Consider the following 23,319-nt stretch of genomic DNA (forward strand, 5'->3'; position numbering starts at 1 on the left):
ATAAATTACTAATTAATAGTAACTATATTATAGAAACACCAACATAAGTAGAGTAGCATGGAAAAGTTAGTAGTTCAGTTAATTTAGTGAAGTTTCGATTCCCCCACCTTGATCCCATCTCCATTTCCTTTAAAGAAAATTGAGGAACAGAAGGAATATCAAATCCTAACAGATTGTCTTACATAACAATTCCCTTAAAAATCAATTACCTTTAAAGAAAAAAGATTGAGTCAAAGGAGAATTTCGCTTAAAAAAAAAAAAAAGTCTTAAGAACCTAAACGACTTTGTTTCACTAGCTGCATTGCAATTTTTAAACAAAAACACAATAAGATAATCCACGAAAAATACAAATTCCATAATCATACGGTAGCCCAAATGTATCGACAGAACATAACTGAATGCAGGGTATAATATCTGAGATTAAGTCTAACTCAACCATAGAGTCAAATGGAGCATCTAAGGGGTTATTTGGTTCATGGGATAAGGTGAGATACTCCCAGATTAATTAAGTTTGAGATTAAATTTATACTTTTTTTGTTGAAGGTATAACAGTCCCAACATAAATTTATAGCTTCAACCAAAGTATAAATATGATCGTAAACTATTACTAAAATATCTCTATTTTCCCACGGAATTCCCAATAAAAAGTGTTCAATAGCTATTTCTCATTGAATGTCGGTGGGAAAAATCAAATTTGTAATGTTTTCACATGAAAAATTAGGAAGTTTCTCAACGTTTCAATAGGTGCCTGTTTCCCACCATGCGTTTTCCAAGTAAGCTGATTAGTAGTAATAATAATATGGTTCAAAGCTTAGTCCGCCATGCAAATTTTTATGACCAACTCAATATTTTCACTAGAAAATGATTCAATTGTTGGAGGTTTCAAATGTCCAGTGAAGAATTTCTAATGGGAAGAGCAGTGGTGGAATCAGAATTTTTACCAAAGAGATTCAAAATATAAAGAAGTAAATACATGAAAAAGCTAAGAAACTCTACATCTATTTTATATATATATAATTTTGATCTATAGTAAATATACAATGTAATTTTCCTATGGAGGAAAGTGGGATGAACTCCCTTGCGTATCCTAGCTCCGTCCCTGCGGAAGAATCGTACAACAACCGTAATCTTGGACGCCACGACACTTTTGAAGGAAAGTAAATAAAGTCAACTTTTAGAACCCTCAAGGAAGAATTAAAGCCATATTTCAGAACGAGGTTGTGCACGTCATGGCTCAGCACAACAACAACAATAACTATGCTTCAGTTCCAAATCGTCATCACTCACTTATACTGTCTGAAATCTTGACTTTCCTTTTTGAATCATGTATGTATGTTTTTAACAGTCATGGGTGTGAATTTAAAGATTTTGTCTTCAACACAAATGGAAATGACTATTTACTAGGCTTATAAAAGTCTACTTACGAGAACAGACGCAAAACTATAAAAGTGACACCTCTTTGTTCCAACATGAAGCTTAGTAAAGAGAATGACTTAATGGACTCAAATCAAAGTACAAGAGAAAATATTGGATACCACACGTTCTAATAAAAGCAATGCAAAATAGAATTAAACCTCCATGAAATAACAAAATAATACAAAGCAACAAACTAAATTAAAGCTTTAGATTCAAATCAAGCTCTGATTCTTCTTGTTCTTCATTATTCTTTTCTGCGTTCTCCTCTCCCAATCCCATCTTCATATTTTTTTTTCCACCAAGATTATCACCAACATTGACTGGTAAATCCATTAAATTGAAACCCTTTGCATTATTTTTGTTCTCAATATTAAGGGAATCCTCCAAAGAAGCACCTCCAATTCCAATCAAATCTATCTTGTTATTTCCTTGGAGATTTTCTGTCCTAAAAAATGATGATGATGACCACTTCTCGGGGTTATATCGATAATTGTAGCCTGACAAAAATGGCCATGTCTGATAGGAACTAGGCTTAAGAATCGCGGAAGAATCTCCTTGAACACCAAGCGATGATCGACTAGTAAAAGAACCATGAAATGGCATGTGTGAGTTGAAATTTGAGTAGGGATTATAGTAGGGATGATAATTGGGAGGGCCAAAAGGTGAAACAACATCAACAAGTCCGTTTCTCCTTTTAGCCAATGCCCTCTCTTGTTTATGAGCATTTTGATGTCCCCCTAGGGCTTGGGAAGTGGAGAATTCTCTCTTGCAGAAGCTGCAAGAGAAAACCCTATTTTCTGAGGAACGCCTTTGTTTAGGCGTTGCCTCATTAGAAGACTCACTAGCGTGAGCCGAAGTTGAATTGAAAAGATTGAGTTCAAGATTTGAACCATTAATATTTTTGTTATTGGTGTAACCATTATGGACTTTGAGATCAAGAAGTACACCAGCAGATGATAATTCATGTGGCTTCAATTGAGAGCCTTCCATAGCTTTTTCTTTCATCTTCTTCGTGTTTGTAACGACTTCATGAGATTCTTCTGAGGTTGCCGATATGCTAGAAGCCTCAGAAGAACATGGTTTTTTCATAGAAAAAACATCCATTTGATCTCTATACTAATGTTTATGTTCTTGAAATTAACTTGATGAAAGAATGAAGAGAATAGATCTTTTATATAGAAAATGTTGTAAATACAAAATCCTCCAAATATGGGAAATTAATGATTGCATGGCGTTACAAATATACAAATTCAAACAACCAACTCATAGTTAATGGTAGTTCTACTAGAGGATCAAATCAACTTGCTAGAAATGCTGATTCCATCAATATATTTCAAACCATCATATCTTTGCTTTAATTAAATGCCACTCTTATTATACAAAAATGGTAATATGGAGATTAAGTGTCTTATTCTCACACGTTTATTGAGTTCTTCTTTGAGTTTGATATGATTCATTTTATATGGATATAAATAAATTTATTAGCGAAAATAAGCTTTGTGCATAATCCTAGATACATGTAGTGATGCGTTACTGTTTTTTCTCAAAAAGGAATCTCTAGTCAGATGGGATACTCTATATCTTGCATTTTAATTATTTTTAGCTGTATATAATTACATATTAAATTTATTAGAAGAAGTGAAACTTTTGATTGCTTATATATTAAGAGCTACTAAAAGTAGAGTGAAATTGCTCTGCCATATATTATGTTACGATACAGTTTCCACATTCATTAATTGCATTTCCTTTTTAAGGTGATCATTCTGACTTTGAAATATTAATACATCTGATTTTAAATTTTGAACCACTTGATAATACCATGAGATCGAGCATTAAGCAAATATCTTTCTCTCACACTATAAACATTAAATATTTAAGCACATAAATAACTACAGCCACATGATATATGACCCTATAAAGATATTTCCACAGATAAAGTGGTTAAATCTTTTAATAGCTGAAGGTGATTTGCACAAATAAGCTATTTTCGCACCAGTATTTAAAAATTGTCCCTGGTTTTGATAACGCGCGGTTCATAAATGGCTTGTTTAAGTTTAATGAAAAAATTCAAGACTAAAATATCCTTAAATTGAGCGGTAGAGGTGGTAAACCGATCGCAATAACTGCGGCATGCAAGCCATGACAATCTGTAGGATTTCATGCTATATACGGCCTAGCTATCTTGTCTATCTTTTCGTATAACATAAGTTTTAGTCTTCATTCATGGTACCTCGTGTAAGCTTATTCCATATGTGGATGTTTTTTTTTTTTTGGCAATTAAACCAAATTTATTAATTACCAAGTAATAATTACAAAGCAAAGGGAGAAGCCAACCACCTGCCCTTCTCAAGTAAACCCTACGCATACCTTAATACAAAGAAACAGCCACAACCCAGAGTATCTAAATAGAACAAAGAAAACCAAACAACCTACTGTTGTTTCTAAGCCGAATGCAGTGTCCTGTTTCACACCATGTACAGTGGCCTCCTTTCAATTCCGTTACTTCTTTCCTGTACTGGTTTGATATGCTTTTTCTTGAGCCGAGAGTATATCGGAAACATCTCTACCAAAAAGGTAGGAGTAAGGTCTGCGTACACACTACCCTCCCCAGACCCCACTTGTGGTATTACACTGAGTATGTTGTTGTTGTAGAATGGTCTCCTTAGGACGATGTTTGTTTTGAAAAATGCTGGTATTTGTTTCATTTCAAATGTTGTAGACCACAGCAGCAAGCCCTGCCTTCATGATAGGGCCTCTAGTTCTCAGTCTCCTAGCTTGCTGGTTCACCGATGTCCACTCCAACTCCGAATCCTGAATAGTATGTTGTCCATGTAAGGAAGTCGTACCAGATAGCCCTTGTGAATGGTCAAATAAAGAAGAGATTGCAAGCAGTTTCTTCCTCCAGCTGACAGAAAGGGCATAGCCCAACAACAATAACATACTCAGTGTAATCCCACAAGGTGGGGTCTGGGGAGGGTAGAGCGTGCGCAAACCTTACGTCTACCTAGTGAAGGTAGAGAGGCTATTTCCGCAAGACCCTCGGCTCAAGTAACGCATATCAAAGCAATTTTAAAAAGATAATATACAGAAGTAAAGCGGGCATACCATAGAGAAATCACTACATAGCATACACAAAAGTGGAACAGTGACAACAGCAGAACAATGCAATAACCAAAGCAAAGGAACAACAAGTAGCAACAGAAAATTGAATGGCAAGGAACTACGAGACTAGTACTAATGCTACTGATATGCAAGGAGACAACACTCAACTACCTACTAACCTTATACCCTAATCCTAGACTATCCACAATAATTCTTCAGTTCAATAGCTTGTCTTTAGTTCTAGGTCTTCCATGAAGGGATACAAGATTCTTCCACCTGACATCTTCTACATCACCTCTTAGCAGTTTATAAGCAACAGAAATCTAGAAATTTCCTGTGTATCACCGGCTCATCTGAGATGATGTTCTGCAAAAATTTCCTTATATTGAAACTCGAGTTGTTGGTCCTAAATCAAGTTTGAAATTACGACTTTCTTATTTCACTATTCAACTAAGAAAAACGGATTAGTGGCCTACATGTCAAGAAGTTTAGTTGCATCACTCTAATTAAGTTGACTCCTTTTTTAACACTAAAATTACCAATGAGAAATAGACGTGCCCAATTCTTAACAAAAGGTTAGTGTTAACTTCCTATGATTTTGTATTATGTCACCTATCGATTGTGTAACTCTATTATTGAGAGGACTCCTCTCATTTACAATGAAGTTACATTGCCTGAGGAGAAGGGTCATATTTTATAAAGGCTAGTTAATATATAAATATATATATATATATACACACACACACACACAAAAAGCTACATCAGGCACATCGTTTACAATTCAATAAAAATTGTTTTTGGAAGAGGAGCTATAAGAAGCTTGGGTCTTTGCTCAGAATGAGAAGGTCAGTGTTAACTCGCTTCTCTACTTAGAGACTTAAAGATAATGTCATTCACCATCAAGATTGTCGTGAAGTTGTAAGTGGTGTGAAGTCACCTTTGTCAGGGTGCACTTTATCTCCCCCCCCCCAATGTGGGACTTTCCCGGCAAAAATCTAGATTTAGTCAGGTTCCAATATAGATATCGGACACCAAGTGGAGAGCCAAAAAAAGATTGACTTGTGCTATGGTTGTATTCCTTGATCATCTGTTGCCTTTTGGTCATTTTCGTGAGCTTTTGTTGGTTGAATGTTGAAAACAGATAATGGAATCAGCTTGCATAAAAGCTTTCAATAATTTCTCTACAGCTACATTTGAAGGTTTATCAAAAATCTATTGAAAATTGTGTTAAGCTAGTGGAAACAATAGGAAGGCTTGATATAGTGATTAACAAAGTTCATGTTCTCCTTTCTATTTGTAAAAGAGATGAGCTCACCACAAAAAAGTCTCAACCATTGGACTTTGCCTTTGTTGAATTCCATGTAGCTACTGCTAGTTTACCAATGCCTTTGTTTGCGGACATGAACCTTGAGGACAAAGTTCTCATTGAGGGCGGGATGATGTTGTGAACACGCCCATACAATTACAACATTGGGTTAGCAAGACGCTAATTCAGAAAAGGTATTCAGGCCAGTTGTTAAAATGAGGAAAAACCAACGTATGATGTGAGTCCAGGTTGACAGAAGCTATCCGATACTTGTAAGCTAAAGGGAGTATGATGGTTATAAGTAGCAGTCTCTAGTGGTTAGGATATGCTGTGAACTTATCTTATTTCCGTAGTTTAGTTTTATTGACCTTTCCCTTTCTCTGGAACCTCCTTTTTCCATTTTGTAATTTTTCCCTTTGAAGCTTTAAGTTTTTGATTGTTAATGAAAGAACTTTGCTCAACTGGTCTCTAACTTCATTTTTCTGATCAATACAATATGGGTTTGTCACAATCTGAATGCACCTTTGCATCCAAAGTTTTAGCCACGGCTTAGTTACGAAAAAATTGGGGAATATAATTTGACATCTAATTACAAGTTTGGTCATAGTAAATAAGTTTCTATCATTTCTCTATGAAAGCAAATAAAAGTTCTACTTAAGACTAGTTAACAACCTAAACCAGATTGAGCTCAGGATCTTCTTGGAAACGGAAAGATTTAAGGATAGGCGGCCAACCTCCTGAAGAGAGTGATGTGACCCCCCAAGCAAGGGTACGTTGTGGTACTAGCTAGCCAGTTCAAGGAAGTGAAGCTAAAACAAAAAACTTCCCTTTTTTAAGTAAGACCCTGTCCCTTTGACCCTGTCCCTTTCTCTCTATCAAACGAGTACCATAACAACAACTTATAACGCGTCAAAACATAGTTAGCAATTACATATCGCGGTTTGGAAAGATCACGAACTATTAAAGAATTTATAAAAGGACTTTTACGTTTTTTCTTCACTGAACAGTAAAAGGATTATAAAGCGCAAATAGTAAACTTAAACGATAAGTGTATTTGATGATTGGCCTTATATCAAGGAAGAAATGATATTGTTGTTAATCCCTAACACGTGACATTCAAATGATGGAAGTCCCTTTCGTATAGTGTGATATTATAATTCACAGATTCTTTCGAAAAAATTACCACGCTTTAGACCTCAAAAATGTTGCATCAAAACCCAAATATTCCTCATTTCACTATTATCTACCAAACACACAATTTTACAAAGAGATAATGGTCAAAACACACTTGAACTATCACTTTTTCGCGAGTTTCACACCCCGACTATCAGGTGTTCCCTTTTCCTACCTGGACTATCATCATCTATGTATTAAAACACACCTAGTTGAGTAGATTGTGATAGTTCAGGTAGGAAAAGGGAATAACTGATAGTTGGCATAGGTGAGTTTTAATGATGACAACTGATAGGTGGGGTGTGAAGCTCGCGAAAAAGTGATAGTTCAGGTGTGTTTTTGATCATCAACTCTTTTACAAAAGTATATCCAATTTATAATATTATTTAATCATCATGACGTTTTCCACTTTTCTTTTTATCGTACCGAAGGAGCCAAATTGTTACCCGTATAAAAAGCTCATTAACCATTCACTCTTAACTAGAGGTCTCAAGTTCGAACTCTAGGAGTGGAGAATTTCTTCGTAGAGAACGCTTTACCCCCCTTAATAAGCCTATCCAACACCAATTTGGATTAATCGAGCTAGACAATTTCAAATACCGGAGAAAATAAACCAAAAGAAAAAATTGGAGTCTAGACATTTCTGTAATCACAAAGAGATAAGTCTATACTTCAAATTTCTCAGAACTTCCTACAACGTTTTTTCAAGTACTCCAATATACAAACAAAGAAAAACAATACTTAATGGATTCAAGTACTCTCCAAAACATTAAAAAAGAACAATAAGGACAGTCAGATTTCTCTATAACAACCATCCTCTATACCAACATTTCACTATAATGGCCAAGTTTTCTTTGGAACTGATTTTTCATGTGAGGTAGAGCTAGATTGGGCTGAGGGGGGTTCGGCGAAAAATTACATTGTATATACAAGGTTAATATTATTTTTTATGTATATATAGTAGATGTTGAACCTCTTGACTTCTTGGTGTGGTTCTTTCTTTATATTTTTGAACCCCCTTAGTAAAAATCCTGGCTCAGTCCTTTGGTTATATATATGTTTAATAAAATGACATTTCTTTACGGTAGCAAAAAAAATCCGGACAAACGACGCCGTTATAAAGAGGTTTTACTGTACTTGGATTCATACTAACTACCGAAGATTTTCTTTCTTCTCTTGTTTTCCCACTTCTAGTAGATTTTACCATACACCATATATGTTAAGTTGTTAACCACTTCATTATTCTCTTTAATAGGTAATGAGTTAATCAGTAATGTTCCAAAAAGGGAGGATTCTCTAGTTAATTCCCCAAAACCACATAGGCCAGCCAGATTAATAATATCAAAATTCTAATCCTTGTAATTATGGCTATCTACTCATGGCTTAGGCAAATCACTTTAAAAAGCATGAGCTGATTCTGCTAAGTTCACTGAATTCTTATTATTTTCCTACTCACATTCAGGTTCCTCTCATGAATACCGAAATCTCACAATTCACTCCCCCCTTACTTCTTGCTGGCTCCCATGCTATTTCTCCCTTTGCTCAGGCATTTCCTTCTTCAGGAATGTCATTCTTTACGCTGCTTTCTAACAAATTTTAGATAACTAAACAAGCAAAATCCACATGCAAAAACCACTTTGAACAACAATTTTCGTTCCGTCTAAGAGAATCATCAATGAAGTGTCTTCTTGACACTAAATGTGACGTGTTCGTATGTGAGAATAAAGGAGGAATAAACGGGAGCTTTACAAATTGGTTTCTCGAGAACCTCTTGAACTAAGAGTGCCATTCTCGTGTGCTGCTTTTAGTATTTCTTTGTCCATCCGTAAAGGTAATATAATAGGTAGTATAAATAAGCACGTATAGCAAAGAGACTCGAACCACAACAGTTGCCCCTAATAGCTTTTGAATCTAAAGGTTCGGATCCTGTTCTCTATCAGTAAGTAATTGTCAATTTGTCATACACAAAAAAATTCAAGTGTTCTTGCAAAACTAGTTTTCCTTCATTCCATTCCCTTATTTGATCAAACAATGGCACTTTAGGTCTCAAATTTGCTTTTCCTCTTTGAAGCTGGTTTACTCGCTTAGTGTATCAAGAGTACCCTCTAAAATGTCAGCGGACTCTTGCCTTCAATGACTCATATATCATGAGACAAAGAAGGGCTATACTGAAATCTAGTCTCTCATTGTTTTTCACTTACAATTCAATCTTATTTTTCCCATAAAAGACCACCACTTGATCATCTCTATCTTCTTGAACTTCTTTATCAATTTTCTCCAATATACTGAGTATAAACTTATGTCATGCATATGCAAAAAGAGAAGGAAGTTTGCTATTTCATAATATGCTCTTTTTACATACTCTGTTAGGCTATGTTTTTTTTTCTTTACAACTGTGGTGTTTGGGCTAGCTTGCGCTCACCTTGACTAATTCCATACCTGCCACCTCCCACCAACAACAAGTACCAGGTAACTCTGTCCACCAAGGCTAGGACAGATGGAAAGAAATCACCTAGCGTTTTTTGTCTCTACTGAGATTTGAACCTGAGACCTTATGGTTTTCAACCCACTTCATTGACCACTAGGCCACCCTCTTGAGTGCTCTGTTAGGCTATCTTTTCAAAATGTATCTTTGCATAACTTTTCATAATTCTTAATGGTTGTCCATTTTCAGGCAAAATCAAGCACTTGAGTTATGGAGAAACAGAATTTAGACCTCTACTGGCGTAATATTCAGATTATGCAGGAGAATGACAGGCTAAGGAAGACTGCTCAACGTCTCAGACAGGAGAACGAAGTTTTGTATACCGAGCTTAAACAGAGACTAGCAGCGGCAAGAATTAATCAATTACCTGAACTTGAGCTCACTCTGGGCCCCACTCCTTCTGCAGATCAATCGAAACCCAAGAATCCTCAGCCACCTCCACGCAGCTGAAGCGATTCCAAATGCTTCTTCCTGGTGTCGGTCCAAGCTCAAGGTTATGGAATGTTGTTAAGTATTACTGCTGCTCGTGTTGTCGCAAAATAGATATCTGCTGTATGAAACAAAATGGTTTATAGGAATAAGTACTGATAAATAAAGTGTAAGCGTATCTGTATTAGTTAATGAGGTATTGTTGTGCAGTTCTTTTTTGATATTTGATCAGTTTCTTTATCCGATCTATCTTTAAGTTCTTCCATAAACATTTTCTGGAAAGGCTTAGTTTGTAATCTAAAATTATGTTTCAGTGTTTCATCCTGTAATATGCACTTGTTTCATGGGGGAAAATAATAATCGGAAGTAATTACCAACAGAAGCTGTCGTGAATCAGCCAAAATTAAGATAAGTGGTTTGAGACCAAAATTTTGGCATTGGAAATTCGTCAAATTTAGATAGCTTGAAACAAATAATATTTGGAAATACTATGTAAAGTTGCAAAGACATTGAAATATTACTGTCATGGCCTCACCTCAGGTCTGTATGGTTAACTATTGCTGTTAGTTTATGAATTAGTCCATTCCCATAGTCGTTTCTTTATTACTCCATAGTTTATGCTGAACCAATGCTTAGAGTTTACTCGGAAATAACTAGTAGAATAAATAAACAATGACAAGCATGTATTATTTTCTGACCCTCAATATTCTTAGTTTTAAAAGATCAATTTTCCCCTCCCTATTAAGATTTCTCTGGAAAAAACAAGAAATTAAGTACTTCATCATAAGAAGAGAGATACAGGCAATACGAGTTCTTTCAAAAGTCACTTGGCAACACCATTTAAAATCAACAGCGAACTAACCAACATAAGCTACATTCTTTTTTACAGCATGCGAAACTATATTATTGGCCAGATTAGTTTTAAGATTAGAGTATGTCCCTCCAATTAAGACGGTCATTACTCCAAAAGCATGGATGAAACCAATTGCTAATACTCCAAGAAGTTCATTATTTAGCATGCTTCAATACTAGTCATTGAAATTGACATATACAACAAGAAGTTTTCTGAGTAGACGCATAGCTTATCTATAAAATCTATTAAAGAGCACACATACTTTCGAACAAAAAAAGAGAGATGTTTCATGAAACAGTAAAAGAAATACTTGTTTATATTTCTAAGACAAGACATGAAGAACACTCGATTCACATACAAGCTGAAATATTTAGAGAAAAAAGATACTACAAAGAAAAAGAGTAACAGTTCAAATTGAATGCTGACTTGGCAAAATAACAGCAACAAGAATGTGTCTGAACTCTAAAGATCTTTCTTTTTTGACAAGTAATGTGTCTAAAGTTAGATTTCCCAACATTTTTTTTCGTGCAAATTAGATGTTCTTGGAGTTAACCTCGGTTTCAAAAGGATTAAAACGAGATACCTATTATACTCTAAAATTCATGGTTTTGAAAGGAAAGCAAACAAAATTCTTTTGCTGTTATATTGACATAGAAAATCTGCACAATTAAGCAGAACATAAGGAATAAGACAGTAGAAAGAATTAAGAAAATTCAAGAGATGTGACAAGTAGTACAGCAGAAAGACTTTTGAGATGACATCTACACAAAGCTATGGGGCAAAACATGCTATTTTTTTGTAGCTTTACAAGCAATTAATGCGGACAGATAAGCTACAGGCTAATTTTCTCATCGATTAGCACTATTAAATATAGGATGGTCGCATTAAAAACCTTTCCAGAAATAAGTTGGGAAACAGGGTGATGTATGCAGCAAATAAACTATTCAAAATTTGCTCAGCCTTTTGGAGGAGTGGAAGGCTGATGAGAAAATGCTGAAATTGAATGAAGATCAGAAAGTGTGCTCGCACTATTTTGGCTTAATTAAGACGGACATTTTGAGAACACAATATATTCCATAGCTTTAAGCTATATTGACATTAGGCTTATACTCGCAGAGAGAAAAGGAAGGAATTCGATAACAGAATAATTGAACTTGAAGCGAAACTTGAACACTAGTGTTGCAGATTAAGCAAATGAAAGAGAATTAAACTCTAATTATAAAAGAAAGGACTTTAAAATGATGAGGGGAAAGAACACTTCCGGAATCTACCATTATGCAGGACTAAGAGCTAATTAAAATTACTCTTTTTGCACCAGGTAGTAGTTAAAATACTTAACTCTCACTAATACTGCCATTTATAGCTCGTGACATCTCTCGTGAGAATCTTTTGGCATTAAGCAGCTCATCAAGTGTAAAGTAAATAAGGATCCAAGGGAGTGTTCTTTGTCCATATTCTCGTACACGTGAAAGGCGGAACAGAAAGTGATTCCAATGAACCATTCACGCCCCATCAAAAACAAAATGCCCAGCTCAGCTATTGAATGCTTTGCTTAGATGGATGATATAATATCTCTTAGTACAAAATTACATGGTGATGATGTAAGATAGCTAATTTTCACCTACATATGCAGAATTGTACGACCTTTCTAAAGTATAAGAGGCTTACATCAAAGCACATACATAGAGCAAAAATATTAGAACCATTTATAGGAGTTCCGGAACCAAAAAAGAAAAATTCTTACGAAACATCGAGGCTTGAAGGAATGCATTTTTTTAAAGAAACTTTTTGACAGCCAAGCATAATGGTCGTCTTATATCTCACAATTCTCCCAAAAAAACCATGTGCATCTTCATTTCTTTTTTTAATAATTTCAAAAGCATTTGAATGTAAGGCACTAGATGACTGAAATAGAGAAGTACTAATTGTGCTGTACAATAGGAAATACCTAATACAGTGAAAGACAAGTTCTATAAGATGGTTGTGAAACACAATAATATATGGGAGTAAATTATAGGCCTTTAACCACTAATACATTAAAAATATGTTTTAAAGTAATGTGGCTGCTTAGATGGATGTGTGGACATACAAGATTCAACAATATTAGAAATGATGACATTAGAGAGACGGACCAGATAGCACATGATGGATAAAATCAGAGAACAGAAGCAAATGATCCATAACATGGTACCAAACATTAGGGCTTAGTCGTTGATGCTGCATTTAAAATATAACTGATTTTTTACCAGATATCTTTTTACATCTGACTATCATAGTTGATAAATTGATGAAAGCACATGAATATTAAAAACAAAAACAAAAAATTATATTATGATATAGAATCAAAGATGACGACTTTTATAACTTTCAAGTATGTTTTCATTTTTCTATCAAACTAGTTTTTCAACCATTACTTCAATACTTTTTCCACCATCACTAACATAATATATAAGTTAAAATAACTTCATAAGCTTTGTGCCCGCTAAAAACTACCATTTCTTTTATCACGGTGGCATTCGGGCCAGCTTGCACGTAACTCAGACTATTCTACTGGGTACCTACTAACTCAACCAACACTGATATTGAGTAACTCGGCCATCAAGGATAATGGGCAACTCCTACCAGCACAAATAGATAGTAATTCTACCACCAAGGCTTAGACTGATAAGAAGAAATCACGTAACTCTTTTTGAGCTCCGATAAGATTTGAACCTAACACCTTTTTTGGATGGTTGTTACATATTGTTTCACAATGTATCGTATGATATTGTATTGTATTGTTTTGATTAATACAATGTTTGGATAGATTGTATCGTTTTCGGTTATCACCTAATGTTAGACATCAACAATTTGAAGGATAAGTCTACAAGAAAGTAGGGTATAGTGTAGAGCTATCATAAAAAGGTACGGTAAAGGATAAATACGATTATTAGATGATAAGCAAAGACAAAATAAGAAGGTAAAAACAAAACAAAAAAAAGGTAACGACGCAATCACACCGAATCGGCCGTTACATAAAATGGGACTTTTCATCCTTACATAACGATGAATTTAACGATACGATATAATAAAATTAATAGCAAAGGGCCAAATATACCCATTTACTATCGGAAAAGAGTCAAATATACCCTTCTTTATACTTTGGGTCTAAATATACCCCTGCCGTTATACTTTGGGTCCAAATATACCCGTCCTCCGTTACAATTGTCCAAGGTGGACACCAAGTCTGATGTGGCACTAACAACTTGGTGAGATGGACACCCCGTGGCATGCCAACGAAGGTTATATTTGGACCCAAAGTATAAATATTTGGCCATCTTCTGTAAAATTTAATTAACAATAAAAAACAAACATTGTATTTAAACTAACAAGAACCATCCAAATATTGGACACACTAGGGCAATAAAATGAAATGAGGTAGTATCATAAATTGGTAATGAAGAAGTAGGATACTCCAAATGAAGAGGAAACAACTATACATCCCTTAATTACATATATTCATCATAATACAAATTGAATAGCAACTCAAAAATAGAAACATTACCGTTAAGATCGTGAGCAAGAAGCAAAACGTTAGTTTCTCCGTATGGACTTAAGGTGTCTAGTGAAGTGGCGGTTAATTGTCGGTTGGAACTGCTTTTATACTGATGTCAACATTTGTAAGAAAAGAAGTTGGTAAATTTATTAAAAGGGGAATATGAATTTTGAAAAGAAATAGAGTTTGGTTCTTATTAAGTTGGAAAAATACATAAAGACCCCTAAATTAGTTCTTGATTTTCAAAAAATCACTAAGAGTTTGTGGGGATCCTTTTTTGGTTTTATAACTATGGTGTCTGAATCAATTTGCACACGTCACGTCTGGGAATATGAATTTTGAAAGAAGAAATAGAGTTTGGTTCTTATTAAATTAGGAGAATACATAAAGACCCCTAAACTAGAAAGAAATCACTTTTTCCCCTTAAGTTGAGATTTAAATATGGATTTTTTGTAATTTCCTATCCCACTTTATTAGTAATAATAATAGTTAGATTACACATATGTTTTGACTTTCTACGGATAAAAAAGTTCAATAACAAAAAAGGGTGCATCTTTCCAATGAACAAGAAAACACATACTATAAGAAGGGGTGTTCATGGATCGGGTTGGTTCGGATTTTTCAAATACTAAACCAAATCAATTGCGTCGGGTTTTTAAATTTATAAACCAAACCAATAAAATTCGGGTTTTTCAACTTTGGGTTTTCTCGGGTTATTCGTTTTTTTCGGGTTTTTTCCCTAAAAAGTCTTCATACAAAACTTACGACTTTTACTTCAAATATTTCTCTAGTCCTAGTAAGATACAATTATATAACTAAGGTGTTTCTTAAGAAAAATAATACAAAATGTGAGATGGGTGATGACATCGTATTAAAATATTCAACAAAAATATAATAAAACAGATTAAAATAAGTATTGCTAATTAATAAGCCATAAAGAAAATGACTTTAATCTAAATACTAAGTTATGCTAAAATAAGTATGGGTAATAAGTATTAATTACATGACAGAAAAAAATAAGCTATTTATTTTTACGCTCTAAACTAATTATGCAAAACTAACGAATGGATATCCAACATTACTGTCATTTGTTAGAATTGAATTTCTTTTGTTAGCAGTAGTGTTGAATTGGTTTTGATTTGGACTTTATTTGAGTTACTAAAATGTATGGGATATAAAACTTATTGGCATTCAAAATTCTAAGCTCAAGCTTAAAATAATATTATAAAAGACAAAAAACTATGAAAAAATTTAAGAAATATTTACAAATTACATTACAAATAAATATTTTTATGTATAAAATATTTTAAAAATCGAATACACGTAATGTCGGGTCGGTTTGGTTCGGTTTGACTTTTTTTAGCTAAAACCAAACCAAACCAATTATGGTCGGGTTTTTTTTTTCAACACCAAACCAAGTCAAACCAAATCATTAGTCAGGTTTTTTTCTCGGTTTGATTCGGTTTATCGGTTTGGTGCGGTTTGTCGGTTTGCTTTGTACACCCCTAACTATAAGAAATAAGTGAGGTAGCCTTTTTTCCAAGGTGAAGTCCATCTTAAAAATAAAAAATTTTTAAAAAAAAAAGAAGCTTTAAACGGAGATACTCTAGACTTTGAGGTTCATTAGTGTGATAGGGGCATAATTGGACAAGTTTGCGAACTGCGGGGACATTTTTGGACCAAATACAAATATATGACCTTTTTGTTCTATTTTCAATAGTTCGGGGGCATTTTTGGTGGGGTCTAGCACCCTTGAATTAATTGAAATGGTATTAATACTTGCGTTTTCTTGATTAGAAGCTTTACTACTATACAAATTTTGTGATATGTTTAAGATCATAAGTTTCAAAAGTTTTAACGCCACACAAATGTTAGTGACAAAATGTACCACAAATTTCTTGCAACCTTTTGAGTTAGCACAATGGACAATCCTATATCCATTTCCTTTGTTATTCTTCTCTATCCTGAACTTAGTATCATCACCATAGGGACCAAAAGAGCCATCACCATCTACATATCCATTGTGTTCAGTTATCTACACTTGTCCTGTAAAACAAATAATGTACATAGTACGTACCACCGACTCCAATAGAAAGATCATTGGACATATCAACTGTGTTGTGGTCTGCCCAAAATTAGGGAAAATCCATGAAATGGCCTTATGGGGTTCCAAGATTTTCTTGAAATAACTTGGTACTTGAAAACAATAATAGGTGAACGTATGGGTACTTGGTACTTGAAAATAATAATAGGTGAACGTATGGTTTGCTCTTATAATGCCACCTTAGTGCCACTACAAATAATTTCCACTCATAACAAATGATTAATCAAGAAGCCACAAGGGTAATGTACAAGAAAATTGAGTTCCGTACTTTTTTTTTATCCCGATAAAGAAATGAACTTTGGGTCTTACTCAATCTCAAAAGCTAGCTCAAGATGCGAGGATTGTCAAAAACAAGATAAAGAGACATTCCCATTACTTAGGAGCCGATGAGGGAAACTCAACAAACCGTAAATGAAAACTTATTGATCATCTACTTATTTGAAAAACTTTGTAATGAAAGCTAAAATGTACTACTTTTCAACTAGAAATGTCTCATATGCCCCATGGATAGATGGGATTAGATGGATATGTTCCACTTTGAAGAGGAGCACTATTTGGCTGATACACTTGTATTTCCCAGCCATTTTTCTGCTGGCCCTTCCATTCCTCTGCATATTGGTATGCATTGTTTTATAAGTAAATATTGGTTCTTGAAGTTGTGCTTTGAAAAGAAACAGAAGCATCCAAAATGCTCTCCCAATCTTGATTGTCATCTTCAAATTGTATCAAAGGCTGCATTTCACTATCTCCCTTTTTAGCAACAAAATACTGGCTATCAAATCTTGATTGCCTGTCCTGTTTCCTATGTTGCTCGGACTTTTCAAAAATACCATCAGGTGTGTGATCGGACAAGGGAGTGACAACATTTTTGGAGGGTCCAAGCAACATAACCTGTTTCTGCTTATAATCGCTGCCATCTTCGGTTGATGTTAGAGGGGAAACAGATGTTGAAGAGGACGGATCATCCGTCGATTGCCACATCCCATTGAGGAAGTTCTCAAGAGCTCTGATTTGTATCTGTGGGATTTTGTCAATGAAGGGATACTCATACATACCACATAGCCCCAAAGACTTGCACCAATCATAAAATTCACTAAGTTCATTTGCCTGATTTGCTGCCTTCTTGTAAATATCAAATGCCGCAGCACAATTTATGTATGGCAACTGTATGAGACAATCTAGCACCTCAACAATCTCTTTCCTGAAATTAGTGTAACACGTGAAACTATCGCGAATTACATGTTTCATGACCGATTGAACTAAAACGTTACGTGTTGCTTTCCCTGTTGGCCGGCACTCCATGATTCTGTCTATTAGGCTTTGTAATTGAGGCAAGAATTCTAACATTAGACTAACTTCATCCATTTTGTCAATAAAGTTCTCATGACTACTTGTGTGAACTGCTTTTTCCTGAGTGGCACAACAATCTAGGGACTCATCGAGCAAACGCGCGTATGACCAAATGAAATTGGTATAATCTTGAGAAGAAGTGGACGAGCGATCCTTGAATTTACAAGGGTAGAGAGACACCAAACCGTTTGATCGTGCTAAGAAGAGTTCTTCGCGAAAAGGGCTAGTATAAGGCAAGGTTTTAAGGAGCCGGTGGAGGAGGAGGAGGCATTTCAATGCGACTCTCCAGCACCGTGTAGTACCAAAACGTCGACTAAAAGACAGCGCGAATGAACCAAAAGAAGAGGGACAAATGGCGAAAATTTGAAGGATTTCGAGGACGTAGTGATCGGGCAACGGTGTGTCATCAGGGGAAGTGGCTTTCACGACAATGTGATCAAGGTCAGAAAAGCCTCCAATGGTTGCAACTTTTGAATAGCTTACACATGTGTGTTCCTTAAGGGAGGTGAGTACTTTCTTGATTGTTCTATGCATTTTCTTTGTTTGCAGATGGATTTGAAGAAAAGGGGGATAAGGGGAAGGTATAGGAAGGAGTACTTATGTTGGAGGTTGTGAAATTTACTGACGAAGCTCAGTGGCGGAACCAGAATTTTACTAAAGGAATTCAAAAATTAAAGAAGCCAAGGGATTCGACATATAGTATATATATATATATAAATGACCTCCCTATACAGTGTATTTTTTTATTTTATTTTTACAAAGGGGTATTAATTAACTCCCCTTAGACAAAGGTGGCTCCACGGCTAACGAAACCAAAATTTCACTAAGGGTGTTCAAGGTTTAAGAAATATATAAAAGAGTAATCTTTTACCCTATACATAGTGTAATTTTTTGTATATTTAGTATGATTTTTCGATGAAAGATGTACGCCAACCTAAGGAGTAACGAAATGAGTTGTGGTATATGCTTTAGGTTTTGTTTAAATATGAAGCATATGGCATTTGGATCATTGAGAGAAACGACGTTTACAAGATTCTCAAGGGTAGATTGACATTCTCCATGCACTTTTTAACTTTCTTTGTGTTATTTTATGGTACCATATGACAACCCATACATTATATTATAATGTGTTCATTCTCATTGTATCACCTGTATTTAGACGATACTATGAAATTACTAAAGTTTTTGACAAAAATCATAAACGAAATAAAAGAAAAGGGAGAAATACTATTTTTTGTCCTTTGAAATAGGAATATGACTAATGTATAAGTTGGATGCCAATCCTTCTGTGAGATTTAAGCATATCTTTGAGGCTGTGGGTGGGGGAAATATTTACTCGTATTCGACATTACATTATATCATTTAGTTAGAATTACGTGATAAATATGTCAAATTGTATCAGCAGCAGAAATGACAAACATATTTTTGTCCCAATTTATGTGATGCACTTTCATTTTAATAAAGTGACGCCGTTCTATATTTATAAACAATTTGATTGTAAGCGCTTCATTTTCTTCTTAATAAAATGATCTATTACCACACTAAAATCTATGACTTGTTTTAAATCACAAATTTAAAAAATCTTTTTTTCTTAAACTTCGTTCTCAGTCAAATAACGTCACAGAAAATGAGATCAGAGAGTATTTACTTCTTGGACAGTGAAAAGATATGTAAATTGAATTGTAAGTCATCCAAATATGTCAACTAGGGCAAGCCATCACCTTTTTTTAATTTCATTGATTTGGTCCCGTTTGGGGAACAGAGTATTCTTGTTGAAATTTATTCTTGATCAAATCTTTACTTAGACTAGAGATTTGACACTTCAATTCATTCAAGGCTGTAGGTAAAGAAAATTGACCCAAGACTTTCTTCCAAGTCATCTTTATAATCCTCCCTTTTTTTCTTTTTCTTTTTTTAATTTTCTTTTTGAGGATTACCTCATTAGATTTTTTTCTTCTTCCTGCCAAGTCCCTATTCTTTATCAAACTCATAACAACTTGTATTACGTACTACCTGGAAATTAAACACTTTCCGCTAGAAGTAAATTTTAAAATAATTCATTGGTAATTGTTATAATCTTTAAAACATTAACATAACGAGATAATCGATTTATCTTGAAAGACAAAATTTAGAGAAAATGACAAAAAGATCCCTTATTGTTTGGTGGCAAGTTCAAAATGATCACTTAAATATACTCCAGAACAGTTATGATCCTTTAAAATTTTCAAATGTGAGCACTTTTGGTCTCCGTCAAATCCTTAACAAACTCATATTGCTAAGTTTAACATGAAAAATAAAAAATATTTAATAAGAGCTCACATTTGGGGGTGCAGTTTTTCTACGATTAATGACAAGGCAACTTGACGAATTTTATGGTGATCCATCAGAATCGTGAAGAATTGGTGCCCACTTTCTTATGATTTTTGGCTGCGAATTTATTTTGTAAAACATTTCAAAACGAGGTCAAAATTTAAACGATGACACCAAAATATCCTATTTATGCAAATCATTCAGAGACAAATATGATGCCAAGTTGGGCTTATTCATTCACAATCATTATAGTTTCAAAAGTACAAACCTCACACAGATGGCCATTACACAATACTTGGAGTGAAGACCCCTCCATACAAACATTTAATACATAGTAAATTTATATTGCATCTTAATATATCAGCGTATGTATTTGTATAGAATGATAGTAAAAAAGTGTTCTCTGAACTATACATTTTCCTTATTTTTAGATTTACTTTTATACAATAAAAAATGAATCATGTATCTAACCAGGGGCAGAAAGGGGTTCATCTGAATCTCCTTCGCCGGATAGTCACACTACATATATAAGACAATCTTTCTTTTTATGTATATATAGTAGATATTGAACCCTTTCGGTGTAAATTCTGTCTCCACCACCGATGGTAAGCTGAGGTTCAAAATGTCCTTTTGAGACTCTTGAAGTCCGAAGAATCAACACATTCTGCTCTATCCCTATGCACATTCAACAACTTCAACAACTCACTAGCTTTCTCTTTTGTTGTTTCACTACAACCAACTTGTAGCAACAACAAAAGCTTTTGAAAAGCACCAACTTGAAGTGCTTCAACAAGAACACAACCTTCATTATTTTCCCTTTTTTCATTCTTGCAAATCTTCCACAAAATTGAAACTGAAAACTCAGTAGCCAAATCTGAGACTCTAAACAATTTCTTGACCAAAACAGGCACAGTGAGTGCATAACTATAAGCCCTTTTCCTCCCTTCTTCATAGCTCAAAATCCCATCTAAAACACCTAAAGCTTTTTCACATATGCTCTTGTCACAATCTACAAGAACTTCTAGACACAATTCAACTAACCCCACATCAACAAATCTTGATTTTGATGCTTGTGATGATGAATTAACCATGTGATAAATTGTTAACAAAGAAGCTTTTGTAGTAGTAGGACAAATTGGCTCTTTCACTAAGTTCACTAAACCTTCTGAAGCACCTTCAATTTTCAACAAGGTTTCAACTTTGTCATGTTCCTCCATTTTCAGGATTTCTCTTAGCACGAAAACCGCATTTCTCCTGCTTGATAAACTCCCATTATTCAAGAACCATGCTAAGAAACATAACGATGAAATCGACCCAAGAATTGACTTGGATTTAACATCCAAAGGCAAAAATAATGTCAGAGTTGACAAAATCACTTCTCCTGTTGATGCATTTGTCATATTTTTCCCCTCCGAAAATTCAAGAAATGCAGCTGATAACACCTTTGTTGTGCCATTGGTGGCAAAACAACGTTTGTTTCGATCACTTTCATTCACCAAATTCTTCACTTTGATGACTAATTCTTTGCACATATTAGAGTCTTGCATCTCTAATTTGCTCGAATTTGTTATTTTCGCGAGCATTTCAGTAACATCGGATGATGAAACGGGGATTCTTGGAGTTGGAATCCTGTCGATACCATGTTCCTTGTTTTCGACACACCATTGTTGGATCATTTTCCTAATGTTGTGATTTGGAATTAAAACAGGCTCAATATTGTCACACTTCAATTCTTGATTTGTGATGGGACATGTTTGATTCTTCCCAGATTCATTAATCCATTTTTCGATGTTTTCTCGATCATATGTGATCCCTGTTGATAAAGTCACTGGATCTTTCATTAAGTCTAGTGAAATTGGACATGTAAATTGGCTTGGAATCACTAACTCCGTGTTTGTTTTCTTCATTAATCCTCTCTTTGTGACCCTTTTTTCTGTTCTCTTTTTTCTCCATGCTGAAATCATAATTTGCTACACAAGGAAAAAAGACTCAAAAAGTTTAGTAGAATCTTGAAAAGAAATTTATGAGTTTTTTTTTTTTTTGGTTAGGAATGGGACTCAAATAGTGTGTATGTGTATGTGTATATATAAGTGGTGATCTAGTAGCATATTTGTTTGATGTCACGCGGTTCAATTCAAACTTCAAGTATGTTTAAATTAGTCCAATAGTAAAAATAAGAAACGTTCAAGAACGTGTTCGAGTGATAGAGGGGGAAAACGAGGACTTGAATATTGACCATGTAATATGAAAGATTTGACTTGGTAAAAGGGAACCCAAAATATGGGGACAAAGAAGTGGGGCTTATTAGACTTGGGGAGTTAGGAATAAGAATTAATTCAAAAAAATGATTAAAATAACCACTACTAAAGATTTCAGTATGATGGATAGGATTCCTCCATCCAATGACATGAATAAATTTTTACTAGCGATTTATCATCTATTATATATACCGATCTTTTTTAACCTTGTACATAGAATGTGATTCTCCGACGAAGGAGGTCCGGATGAACCCCTTTCGCCCCAGAGTGGAGCAGGCTTATAAGTTACGAGTTCATGTGAATCTGTAGTTTTTGTCAAATCTTGTTTATACATTAAAAAATTCTCTAATTTATCTATAGATATTGGAGTAGGAACTCAATTACTATTATACTATTTTTTGACTTGAATCACTGTAAAAGCTCATAAACTATTGGATCTTTCTCTGTACGCCCCTGCCTCCACCCTTGACAAAAGTCTCAAATTCGAACCCTATGAATAGAAAAAAAAATCCTATGAATAGAAAAAATTCTTATAAGGAACACTATTTTTTTAATCAACCTTACATGATACGAATCTAGATTAGATGAGACCCGATATCGTGTATCGGATGTTGAATGGGGAAAAAAAAGACAAACAAAAAGAATCAATGAGTTTGATTTTGACGAGAGAATGAGAAAAAACGAGGTCGGTCTGACCTGACTAATTGAGGAGACGATTAATACTAACGTTTATTGTTTGATCAATTTTTATTTGTTTGGTCTAAGTACATCCCCCCCCCCCCCCCCCCCCCAATAAGTTTTATTTATCATGTATCTGTCCACCTTTAATTTCAAAATTTTATATGACCTTCCAACTTGGCAACTTTGGAGTTAAAGAGTAATATCATCAAGTTTTCCATCCAACATAAAGTATTACCCCACGTAGTCCAATATACAACATTATACCTAGGAAAAGCATTATGCATAATGTATCAACCTGGTATAAAAGTGTATAATAG

General features: G+C 34.6%; 3 protein-coding genes across 5 annotated transcripts; all 3 read right to left on the reverse strand.

The window, feature by feature from the left end:
* Positions 1-1,212: 1,212 nt before the first annotated feature.
* On the reverse strand, positions 1,213-14,696 carry LOC132032879 (zinc finger protein 3-like). 3 transcript variants are annotated; one of them, XM_059422657.1, is made up of 3 exons: positions 14,309-14,696; positions 9,850-10,029; positions 1,213-4,227 (listed from the first exon to the last, which is right to left on the reverse strand). In XM_059422657.1, exon 3 carries the CDS (start codon positions 2,518-2,520, stop codon positions 1,615-1,617), a length of 906 nt encoding a protein of 301 aa, XP_059278640.1. In that variant the 5' UTR covers positions 2,521-4,227; positions 9,850-10,029; positions 14,309-14,696; the 3' UTR covers positions 1,213-1,614. The 3 variants fall into 3 exon arrangements, with proteins under 3 accessions (XP_059278640.1, XP_059278639.1, XP_059278641.1); XM_059422656.1 differs by having other exon boundaries at positions 9,850-10,032; XM_059422658.1 differs by lacking the exon at positions 14,309-14,696 and having other exon boundaries at positions 1,213-4,271; positions 9,850-12,458.
* Positions 14,697-17,033: 2,337 nt separating this feature from the next.
* Positions 17,034-18,361, reverse strand: LOC132034735 (putative clathrin assembly protein At2g25430). The gene has a single exon (XM_059425099.1). It carries the CDS (start codon positions 18,285-18,287, stop codon positions 17,034-17,036), a length of 1,254 nt encoding a protein of 417 aa, XP_059281082.1. The 5' UTR covers positions 18,288-18,361.
* A 2,003-nt stretch (positions 18,362-20,364) lies between these two features.
* On the reverse strand, positions 20,365-22,100 carry LOC132035216 (U-box domain-containing protein 21-like). The gene has a single exon (XM_059425499.1). The coding sequence runs from the start codon at positions 22,025-22,027 to the stop codon at positions 20,681-20,683; it is 1,347 nt and encodes a 448-aa protein (XP_059281482.1). The 5' UTR covers positions 22,028-22,100; the 3' UTR covers positions 20,365-20,680.
* Positions 22,101-23,319: the final 1,219 nt, after the last annotated feature.

Source organism: Lycium ferocissimum, chromosome 10 (genome assembly GCF_029784015.1).
Source record: "Lycium ferocissimum isolate CSIRO_LF1 chromosome 10, AGI_CSIRO_Lferr_CH_V1, whole genome shotgun sequence".
In the NCBI taxonomy this organism is placed as follows: Eukaryota; Viridiplantae; Streptophyta; class Magnoliopsida; order Solanales; family Solanaceae; genus Lycium; species Lycium ferocissimum.